The sequence below is a fragment of the Hemiscyllium ocellatum genome, chromosome 42 (assembly GCF_020745735.1).
Source record: "Hemiscyllium ocellatum isolate sHemOce1 chromosome 42, sHemOce1.pat.X.cur, whole genome shotgun sequence".
NCBI classification, from domain to species: Eukaryota; Metazoa; Chordata; class Chondrichthyes; order Orectolobiformes; family Hemiscylliidae; genus Hemiscyllium; species Hemiscyllium ocellatum.
The window spans coordinates 32,803,538-32,815,669 of record NC_083442.1 but is presented as its reverse complement, the minus strand read 5'-3'; the positions used below and the strand labels follow the sequence as shown (position 1 = coordinate 32,815,669).

The 12,132-nt window shown below is 43.2% G+C and overlaps 1 protein-coding gene across 4 annotated transcripts in view; it reads left to right on the top strand.

Annotated features, from left to right (window-relative positions):
* ppip5k1a (diphosphoinositol pentakisphosphate kinase 1a) overlaps positions 1-12,132 on the top strand; it is a 167,549-nt gene that overhangs the window by 76,903 nt on the left and 78,514 nt on the right. For all 4 annotated transcript variants that reach the window (XM_060853729.1, XM_060853728.1, XM_060853726.1 and 1 more), the window contains exons 16-19: positions 553-674; positions 1,077-1,259; positions 8,190-8,331; positions 10,058-10,281. In XM_060853729.1, the coding sequence (XP_060709712.1) occupies positions 553-674; positions 1,077-1,259; positions 8,190-8,331; positions 10,058-10,281 (671 nt within the window). The remainder of the gene's footprint in view (positions 1-552; positions 675-1,076; positions 1,260-8,189; positions 8,332-10,057; positions 10,282-12,132) is intronic.

Genomic DNA, 12,132 nt, shown 5'->3' with positions numbered 1-12,132 from the left:
AATATAAACACCTGATTGCAGTCCTTGAATTAAATAGTTTGTAACCAAAGCACTGTATGTTACCTGCAACAGAAAACAAATTGTATAAAATCTAGGACAATGACAGTTCAAGACCAGAGGAAATTTCTGTCTCTCTTCTTACCAATAAATTGACCTGTGAAGGGCTGTATCACAGATTCACAACATGATTCTAGGATTAAAAATCACGTTCGGTCTATGCCAGCTCTCTGCAAGAGCAACTCAGCTATTTCTAACACTTTTTCCCAACCTCGCCACTTCCCTGTAATCCTAGAATTTTTTTTTCTGTGTTTGGGTTCTCATCCAAATCCTTCTTGAAAACTGTGATTGATTCTGTCCGCAGCAGATTATGTATTGCTGAGTGAAAAGGCCTTCTTTCTTGCTAGTGGTTCTTTTGTCATTCACCTTAACATAGTGTCCCCTGGATAGCAGAGCAGACTATGAGGGTATGAATGGATCTTCTCCTGTTCAGATGTTCCAACTAATCAATTATATAGTTTTAAATGCTGAGTGAAGTGGTCTCTTTGCCACCAGGGGATTATGCTGGCTTTCCAGGTTGTGGCTTACTTCGTCTACACAGCACCTACAGGCATGATCTGAAGATCTACGCATCTGATGAAGGCAGAGTGCAGATGACTGCAGCAGCTTTTGCCAAGGTAAATGAGTAGAAGGCTGGCTTTGTGGGCATCCTGAAACCCAGTTTGCAATAATTTTCAGTAAAATGTGAACAATCAAAATGCTATCTACTGGTTTAAATGAATAAACATCAAACGGGTTTAGACAGCTTCTGGTGGGTCACTGTAACAAAATGTTAAATGGCCAGTGGAAACATATCAAAATTAAATTGGTGTTGTTAGCAAGATGATGATGCACCCTCTCCATGCTTATGTGAACTATGGGAGGTATCAGACTGATGCATTTGGGATTTATGCCTGTAATCCAGAAAAAGGGGATGTTTAATACCATCAGTTGAACTGATGGAGTGAAAAAATGTTACTATTCCTAGTACGGCCCTCCACATCAATTAATCAATCGTCTCTGTGTGTGCTCGGTTGCAGGGGCTTCTCGCATTGGAGGGTGAGCTGACTCCAATTCTTGTGCAGATGGTGAAAAGTGCCAACATGAATGGTCTACTGGACAGTAACAGCAATTCCCTCAGCAGCTGTCAGCACCGTGTCAAAGCAAGGCTTCATGAGATCATGCAGAAGGATCAGATGTTTACAGAGGAGGACTATAACAAGGTAGTGGAGTAGACATGGACTGTATGCCCTGACGCATTGTGGGTCAGGAATAAATCAGGGGATGGGGTGTTGAGTCTATGCACCTCCAGTCATAGAGATGTGCAGCATGGAAACAGACCCTTTGGTTCAACTTATCCATGCTGACCAGATATCCTAAACTAATCTAGTCCCATTTGCCAGCACTTGGCCCATATCTCTCCAGATCCTTCCTATTCCTATACCTATCCAGCTCCATCACTTCCTTTGCAAGCTAGGCAACATCAGGAGATGAAGAACTCAACATTTCAGATGTAACCCTTCATCAGGACTGGGGGTGGGTGTAAGAGGAGCTGCAGATAAAGCGGGTGGGTGGGCAGGGTGATGAGGTGGGGCGAGGTGAACACAGATAGAAGGTTCGACCTGGTCAGTCGATGGGAGGAATAAATCCGGTTGGTTCCTGGAAGTGGAAGGGTCAATAAGAGGAATGGAATGGGGAGCGGCTGGGAAGGGAGTCGGGTGATGGGAAGGGAAGTTATTTGAAATTGGAGTTAATTAATGTTGAATCCTCTGGGCTGCAGCCCACCCAGGCGGAAGGTGAGGTGTTGGTCCTCCAGTTTGCAGCCTGATTTGTTGTGGCAATGGAGGAGGCCAAGGATTGTCATTGTCGGAAAGGGGAATTATAATGGGCAGTGACTGGGAGGTCAGGTCAGCTGAAATGCTCAGCAAAATATTTCTTTTGTTTACGTTTTGGTCTCCCTGGTGTAGAGGCCACACCAAGAGCACCTGATACAGTAAAGTAGGTTGGAGGAGAGGCAGGTGAACCTCTCTCCCCTGGGAGGACTGTTTGCGGCCCTGGATGGAGATGGTTGGGGGTGGGAGGAGGAGGGGGTTGGGAAGGGGAGGGGAGGGGAGGGGAGGGGGAGAGGTGTGCCAGCAGGTTTTGCATCTTTTCTGTTTGCAGGGAAGATACCTGGGAGTTCAGCGGGTTGGTAGGGAGAGTGGCACGAACCAAGTTTTGGCAAGGGAAACTGTCCATGCACAAGATGAAGAGGGGTGGGGAGGGGAAGATGTTCTTGGTGGGGTGGAGTTTGAGTTGGCGGACTGTTTAAGGATAATGTGTTGGATCCGGAGACTGATAGGTGAGGAAAAGGGGAATGCTGTCTTTATTGCATTTGAGGGGAAGGGGGAAAGTTTAGAGCAGTGGAAAGGGAATGAAGGTGGTGCAGTGGAAGGTTGTTGTGGATGACAGTGGGGGAGGAAGCGCATTATTCAAAATAGGTGGACATCTGGGATACTTGGGAGTGGAATATCTCTTTGAGCAGATGCGATGGAGGAATAGAACATAGAACATAGAAAAATACAGTGCAGTACAGGCCCTTCGGACCTCGTTGTTGCGCCGACCAAAGCCTACCTAACCTACACTAGCCCAATAACCTCCATATGCTTATCCAATGCCCGCTTAAATGACCATAAAGAGGGAGAGTCCACCACTGATACTAGCAGGGCATTCCATGAACTCTCAACCCGCTGAGTAAAGAATCTACCTCTAACATCTGTCCTATACCTACCACCCCTTAATTTAAAGCTGTGTGCCCTAGTAACAGCTGACTCCATACGCGGAAAAAGGTTCTCACTGTCAACCCTATCTAAACCCCTAATCATCTTGTACACCTCTATCAAATCTCCCCTAAACCTTCTTTTCTCCAATGAGAACAGCCCCAAATGCCTCAGTCTTTCCTCATACGATCTTCCTACCATGCCAGGCAACATCCTGGTAAACCTCCTCAGCACTCGTTCCAATGCCTCCACGTCCTTCCTATAGTATGGCGACCAAAACTGCACACAATACTCCAGATAAGGCCGCACCAGAGTCTTATACAACTGCAACATGACCTCAGGACTCCGGAACTCAATTCCTCTACCAATAAAGCCCAGTACGCCATATGCCTTCTTCACAGCACTATTTACCTGGGTGGCAACTTTCAGAGATCTGTGTACATGGACACCAAGATCCCTCTGCTCATCCACACTACCAAGTAGCCTACCATTAGCCCAGTAATCCATCTTCTTTTTACTCCTACCAAAGTGAATGACTTCATACTTAGCTACATTGAACTCCATTTGCCACCTTTCTGCCCAGCTCTGCAACTTATCTATATCGTGCTGTAACCTGCCACATCCTTCTTCGCTGTCCACAACTCCACCGACTTTTGTATCATCCGCAAACTTGCTCACCCAGCCTTCAAGCCCCTCCTCTAGGTCATTTATAAAAATGACAAACAGCAATGGTCCCAAAACAGATCCTTGTGGAACACCGCTAGTAACGGCACTCCAAGATGAACCATTACTATCAACTACTACCCTCTGCCTCCTTCCAGCCAGCCAGTTCCTAATCCAAACCTCTAATGCACCTCAATGCCATACCTCCGTAATTTTTGCAGTAGCCTACCATGGGGTACCTTATCGAACGCCTTGCTAAAATCCATATACACCACATCTACTGCTTTACCCTCGTCCACTTCCTTGGTCACCTTCTCAAAGAACTCAATAAGGTTTGTGAGGCACGACCTGCCCTTCACAAAACCATGCTGACTATCCTTGATCACATTATTCCTATCCAGATGTTCATAAATCCTATCCCTTACAATTCTCTCTAAGACTTTGCCCACAACAGAAGTGAGACTCGCTGGCCTATAGTTACTAGGGCTGTCCCTACTCCCCTTCTTGAACAAGGGGACCACATTCGCTATCCTCCAGTCTTCTGGCACTATTCCTGTAGACAACGATGACATAAAAATCAAGGCCAACGGCTCCACTATCTCCTCCCTAGCTTCCCAGAGGATCCTAGGATAAATGCCATCAGGCCCAGGGGACTTATCTATTTTCACCCTTTCCAGTATTCCCCAGACCTCTTCCCTACATACCTCAAAGCCATCTGTTCTAATCACTTGTGACTCAGTATTCACATCAGCAACAGTGTCCTGTTCCTGAGTGAATACTGACGAAAAGTATTGATTTAGTGTCTCTCCAATCTCCTCCGCCTCCACACACAACTTCCCACTACTATCCTTGACTGGACCGATACCTACCCGAGTCATCCTTTTATTCCTGACATACCTATAGAAAGCCTTTGGGTTTTCCCTAATCCTACCAACCAAGGACTTTTCATGTCCCCTTCTCGCTGCTCTTAGCTCTCTCTTTAGATCCTTCCTGGCTACCTTATAACTCTCAATCGCCCAAACTGAACCTTCAAGCCTCATCTTTACATAGGCCGCCCTCTTCCCTTTAACAAGGGATTCCAATTCCTTATTAAACCACGGCTCCCTCACAAGACCCTTTCCTCCCTGCCTCACTGGTATATACTTATCAAGGACACCCAATAGCTGTTCCTTGAACAATCTCCACATATCATTTGTGTCCTTCCCTTGAAGCCTATTTTTCCAATCCACACATCCTAAGTCCTGCCTCACCGCATCATAATTTCCCTGCCCCCAGCTATAACTCTTGCCCTGCAGTGCACACTTATCCCTCTCCATCACTAGAGTAAAAGTCACTGAATTGTGGTCACTGTCCCTGAAGTGCTCACCTACCTCCAAGTCTAACACCTGGCCTGGTTCATTACCTAGAACCAAATCCAGTATGACCTCACCTCTTGTTGGCCTGTCTACATATTGTGTCAGGAAACCCTCCTGCACACATTGGACAAACACCGACCCATCTAACGAACTCGAGCTATAGCTTTCCCAGTCAATATCTGGGAAGTTAAAGTCCCCCATAACAACCACCCTACTACTTTCACTCTTCTCCTGAATCATCCTCACAATACTTTCCTCTACGTCTCTCGGACTATTAGGAGGCCTGTAGAAAACTCCTAACAGGGTGACTTCACCTTTCCTATTTCTAACCTCAGCCCAAACTACCTTAGATGGCAAGTCTTCCTCCATCGTCCTTTCCACCGCTGTAATACTATCCTTGACAAGCAATGCCACAACTCCCCCTCTTTTAACCCCACCTCTGACCCTACTAAAACATTTAAACCCTGGAACCTGCAATAGCCATTCCTGTCCCTGTTCTCCCCACATCTCTGTAGTGGCCACAACATCGAAGTCCCAGGTACCGACCCACGCTGCAAGTTCACCTACCTTATTTCTTATACTTCTGGCATTGAAGTATACACACTTCAAGCCACCTTCCTGTTTACAGGCACCCTCCTTCGAGGTCGATGACTTGTTCCTCACCTCCCTACACTCAAGGTCCTGTACCCTAAAGCTACAGTCCAGGTTCCCATGCCCCTGCAGAGTTAGTTTAAACCCTCCCAAAGAGCACTAGCAAACCTCCCCCCAAGGATGCTGGTGCCCCTTAGGTTCAGGTGGAGACCATCCTGTTTATAGAGGTCCCACCTTCCCCAGAAAGAACCCCAGTTGTCTAGAAACCGGAATCCCTCCCTCCTGCACCATCCCTGTAGCCACGCATTTAACTGTTCTCTCTCCCTATTCCTCGACTCTCTATCACGTGGCACGGGTAACAAACCAGAGACAACAACTCTGTTCGTTCTAGCTCTGAGCTTCCAACCTAGCTCCCTGAAAGCCTGCCTAACATCCTCATCACTCTTCCTACCTATGTCATTGGTTCCAACATGGACCACAACCTGGGGCTGCTCCCCCTCCCCCTTAAGGACCCGGAAAACACCATCAGAGACATCACGTACCCTTGCACCTGGGAGGCAACATACCAAACGTGAGTCTCTGTCGCCCCCACAAAATTGGGAGACCGGGATGGAGTTGGGTGGGAGGAGATGTTGTCCAGATAGTTGAGTCTATGGGATTATAATAAATGTCCATCTGGAGTCTGTCACCAGAGCTGGAAATGGAGAGGTCAAGAAATGGGATGGAGGTGTCCGAGATGGACCAAGTGAATTTGAGGATGGGGTAGAAGTTGTGAACTTCTCCAGTTCAGCCTGGATGCAGGATGCTGCTCCGATGCAATCATCAATGTCACGGTGGAAGAGTTGAGGCAGAGTGCTTGTGTAGGTACTGACGAGGGACTGTTTGATATAGGCAACAAAGAGGCAGGCACAGGTGGGATTCCTGCGGTTTTTTTGTCTCCATCACTTCCTCTGGCACTCATTCCTTACACACACCACCCTCTGCATGAAACAATGAAAGTGTTGTCCCTTAAATCCTGTTTTAAATTTTTTTCCCTAAACCTATGCCTCTAGTTCTAGACTCCCCCACCCCAGGGAAAAGACCTTGTCTATTTACCCTATCCTTGCCCCTCATGATTTTATAAATCTCTTTAAGGTCACCTCTCAGCCTCCAACTTTCCAGGGAAAATAGCCCCAGCCTATTCAGCCTCTCCCTGTAATTCAAATTCTCCAAACCTGGCAAAATCCTTGTAAATCTTTTCCGAACCACTTCAAGTTTCACAGCATCCTTCCAATAAGAGGAGATCAGAATTGCACACAATATTCCAACAGTGGCCTAACCAATGTCCTGTACAGCTGTAACATGACCTCCCAACTCCTGCAATCAAAAATCTGACTAATAACAAAAATACTAAATGCTGCCTTCACTTTGCTATCTATCTGTGACTCCACTTTCAAGGAGCTATGAACCTGTACTCCAAGGTCTCTTTGTTCAGCCACACTCGCTAGCACCTTACCATTAAGTGTATATGTCCTGCTAAGATTTGCTTTCCCAAAATGCAGCAGCTCACATTTATCTAAATTAGACTCCATCTGCCACTCCTCAGCCCATTGGCCCATCTGATCAAGATCCCATTGTACTCTGAGGTAACCTCCTTCGCTGTCTACTACACCTCCAATTTTGGTGTCATCTGCAAACTTAATATATGTACTTTTTATGTTCACATCCAAATCAATTATATAAATGACAAAAAGCAGTGGACCCAACATCGATCCTTGTGGCACTGGTCAGAGGCTTCAAGACTAAAAGGCAACCCTCCTCCACCACCACCCTCTGTCTTCTACCTTTGAGCCAGTTGTATCCAAATAGCTAGTTTTCCCTGTATTCCATGTGATCAAAGCTTGCTAACCAGGCTATCGTGAGGAACCTTGTGAAACACTTCACTCAAGTCCGTATAGATCACATCCACTACTCTGCCCTCATCTATCCACTTCCTTACTTTAGAAAACTCAATCAAGTTAGAGATCATGACTTCCCACACTCAAAGCCATGTTGTCTATTCTTAATCGGTCCTTGCCTTTCCAAATACATGTAAATCCTGTCACTCAGGATTACCTCCAACAACATGCCCACACTGCTATCAGGCACACCAGTCTGTAGTTCCCTAGCTTTCTTACTACCTACCTTAAACAGTGGCACCTTGTTAGCCAACCTTCAGTCTTCCGGCACCTCACCTGTGACTGTCAATGATACAGTCACTGGAATATTTAAATTGTTGGAATTTACCACTTGGAAAACCAAAACAGCTGGCCTCCAACATATTAGTTTAAATGATTTTTTATACTGAGTGTGCCTCAGAACCATTGTTATCCTTATCAAAAACAGAAATTGTTTTTCAGATTTCTGCACTTTTTTGGTTTTGTTTTGTCATCGTTTTCCTTATTTTACTTCTAAGCTCTTAATCACTCATTATGCTTTCTGTATTCTTCCTCTCCCTACATTCTCAAATCTCAATTGTTGTATAAGATAATGATTCTGAAAGTGATTCTTAATGCTGATCACTTCTAAGCTTAACCCAGTCTAAGAAGTCCTAAGGACTTGGTTGTAAAATGACATAACATCTTAGAGTCTTGAAAAAGACAGGCTTTGCTGGATTTCATAGTCTTTGTAACAATGTTGAATTCTTATCTTAAATCTTAACCTTCAGACATTATGTCAGAATGACAGAACATTGAATGTGATTTGCTTTCTTTGTTTAGAATTAAAACTATTTGCATCTGGTCTGTTTTCATTCTTTTGTCTGCAGCTGGCCCCAACTGGCAGTGCTTCTCTTATTAACTCCATGAAATTGATTAAAAACCCCGTCAGTACCTGTGACCGAGTATATTCCCTTGTCCAGAGTCTCACCTCTCAGATTAAGAAGAGATTAGAAGACCCCAAATCAGCAGGTAATTGTGTTTCTACTTTCGTTTTTGCTAGAGGAGTTACTTTAGTGGAAAACTGTGGAAATGTAACAAAATAAACAGACCAATTGTTCTAAAAACAAATTTCTGGTGAAACACATTGTTTCTTGGAGTAAATACTCAGCAGGTCACACAGCATCTATGGAGAGAAGCAGAGTTAATGTTTCATCTACATCTGGTGAGTGTTCCAACTCTTTGTATTTATTTAGGTTTGCAGCACGTTCATTAATTTGTCTGACAGTATATTTTACAATTTTTTTGTCTTTTATTTCTGATTCCGATATATAAACCATTTGCTGGTTTATATATATATTTTTAAATCATATTGATTGTATTATTAAAATGTTCAGAGGCTTTTCTGAGCCTGATGTGCAGGAACATGATTCACATCAGCAGAGGTACCACCATTTACTTTTCCAATGCTCCTTTATAATTAGTCCCATTCACGTTGTCTGGTTCACTCATTCCTTCTGCCATTCATCTCTGTTCTAAGCAATGTTGGAACAAAGTTAGTCTGTTTTAAATTTTGTATTCTACTGTCAATGCTTGTTCAGGTTAAGTCTGGTTCACTGTAGTAAAAAGATAGCACAATGATTTAAATCAGGAATACTTACACAGCCAGACACCTCGAATAATAACTAGTGAATAATTTTCATATGAGTCTATCCTCACAGGATAAAGTTCCCAATCCGTTCAATGCTGGTGCATGTGCAGTAGCTTTCTTATTTGTTAGTGTGCAACTCCTCCTCATTAGTTAGCTAATGCTACACACGAGGAAAGTTTAAAGAATTTTTGTTAGACATCTGCCTCCGTGTTCAGGAGCGTCGGGAGAGAGAGCACACCTGGAATACTGTGAACAGTTTTGTTCCTTAGAGATAAGGAAAGAGATACTGGCAGTGGAGGCACTGCAAAGAATGTTTGCTAGGTTGATCTCTGGTATGAAAGAACTGCTTCACAAGGAGAGGCCAAGTAGGTTGGACCTGTACTTATTGGAGTTTAGAAGAATGAGAGACAAACTTATTGAAACATGTAAGATTCTTAGGGGAATTAACAGGGTAGATGTAGAAAGACCTTTCTGTCTTATGGAGAGCCTAAGATCAGAGGCAATAATCTGCGTAAGAAGCAGCTCATTTAAGACTGATAAAGAGGAATTGGTAGAATTCTTTACCACAGAAAGCTGAAATAAATATATTCAAGCCAAAGATGGACAGATTTTTAATTCATAAAAGAATTGGAGTTATGGGACAAAAGCAAGAAAGTGGATTTGAGGCTTATTCGATCAGTCATGACCTCATTGAATGTGCAGCAGACTGAATAGGCTGAATGGCCTCCTGGTCTAAGCAGCATGCTAATTCAGATGGGCATGAAGTTGCACAGCGTTAGAACATACATATACAAAGAGTCACCGTATCCAGGTAGAAACAGGCAGGCAATGCACATGCAATGTAATCCACAGCAGATAGTATTTCTACCAAACCAAATAATGTTTGTAATAAGTACTTTTCTGTGAAACTAAGCTTGACATCTATACTAAATTTTATTTTTCTTGTTCTTTTTCTCTCTCTCAAAAGATAATTGTTGGATTATTTTTTTCCTTGAGTGTGCAATTTCCTTCTTGCAGGAAATGATTGCTACTTATAGCCTTTCTGGAATTTAATCAGGTGAATCGAAAATAAAACTTATTGAACACACAGATTCTTGTTGATTACAGACCTTCAGCTGTACCACAGTGAAACTCTGGAGCTGATGCTGCAACGTTGGTCAAAGCTGGAGAGAGATTTCAGGATGAAGAGTGGTCGCTATGACATAAGTAAAATCCCAGATATCTATGATTGTATTAAATATGATGTACAACACAACAGCGCCTTGAAACTTGAGGACACCTTGGAGCTCTTCAAACTCTCCAAAGCCCTTGCAGACATCATTATTCCTCAGGTAAGAAATTAATAGGATCGAAGTGTGTATTGAGGTATCAACGTGAGATAGAATGACTCTTATTTTCCAGAATCATCAAACCCTCTGTCTGTGTATAGTCTTAGTAGCTACACTTGTGTTAATCTTTTTGTCTGAAATCATCTATGTTAAGTACCTCTGGTGTTTTCCTAAATTAAAAGACTGCTGAGTGCAAGAGTTGATTCCTTCTTTTCCCAGACCCATTTAGAAAGCAAACAGTGTCTTATTGCCAAAAACAAAATGTTAGAAAGACTCCGCAAATCAGGCAGCATCTATCGGTGAAGAAACAGTTGACGTTTGAGGTGATCTTTTCAGCAAGGAGAAAACAGATGAAGTAGGTCTTAGAGGGAGTGCTCTCGCACGCACGCACGCGCGCGTACACACACACACACACACACACACACACACACACACACATATGCATTCTGCTAGGTTAAAACAAAAATGACAGGGATTGAAGCATATAGGGAAGAAAAATTCAATCCAGAGTTTATAGTCTAAAATTTAACTTATTGTTGAGTTCAGACAGGTTAGCTACACATTGAGGTCGAGATGCTGTAATAAAATGACATGGTTTTTTAAAACATAAGCAGTGCATTTTTAAAAATGTTTGTACAAAGCTGTAGTTATACCATATATCCATTAGATGGCATCAAAAACTGCAGTAACCTCAAAGCTGTGCATTTTACTGCAGTCTCTCTCAGCATTTTAGCTCTAATCCCTTGGCTTAAGCCTCGTTTGGCAATCCTAAATAAACTTTGTAATTCAAATATGTTTTCATCAAACCAGAACATTCCATGAATCAAAGTAGCACAATGCCTGGCACATTTGAAGGTTACATTGCATATACTGTTACGCCACACACAGAAATAGAGCAAGAAGCTTGTCCTGAATAAGGCATATTTGCATATCTTTTCGACATGCGCTACCCACAGAAAGCTGGCTGCTCTTTAGCTGAATGGCTTAACTCATTCAATGGCAGAAAAAAGAAGTCCTGAATTTATTGTGCAGGATTCTAGCCATGCATGCCTGTTTTGGTCTCTGTACTGTATAAAATGACAGAAGCATTGGAGAAAGTGCAAAAGAGATTTATATGGAAGATAGCTGAACTGAGAGATTGCAGCTAATGAGAATGATTGAATTGGTTAATGAAAATTAAAGACAAAGAGGTGACCTTGTCATCCTGTTTCCCCCACCTCAGCTGAAGCAAAACACTCAGAGACACAGCATAGTTTTACCTCCTTCATCTTTATTCCTGGCCCTTGAAGGTAGAGAGAACAATCACCCATGTGCACAGAGACATGAGTTCTCGGTCTTCTCTGGGACAGCAGTTTCTCAATGAACTATATAGTCATTTTACACGGAGGAATATCGAGATAAGGCAACATACATATTAATTGGGTGACTGTTACAATCAACAAGTATCAATAGTAAAGATCAAGCCATATCCTGTTGCACAATGAATAACTGGCTTCACATAATGAATACTTTTCCCCTGGTTAAACTGACCTCACATTCTGAATGCTTCCAATATTGTTAGATGGCTCTACATAACGAATGCTTTTCCACCTTGTTTACCCATTACGTTTGCCTCCAGCACCCTATTGTTAACTGTAAGTTCTTACCTAATCTGAGTCATGCTCAGCTGAATCTCCTGTTTCACAAAATTCAGAACTTAACTCTTTGCCTGCCTGCTTATACCCTATGCACATTCTCAACCTGATGGAGGTCTTTTAAGAAGATGAACGGTTGGACAGGGTGGATGTGAGAAGTATTTCTGTTTCTTGGAGAATTCAAAAGGGAAGGCCATAAGTACAAAATGGTCAGTAATGA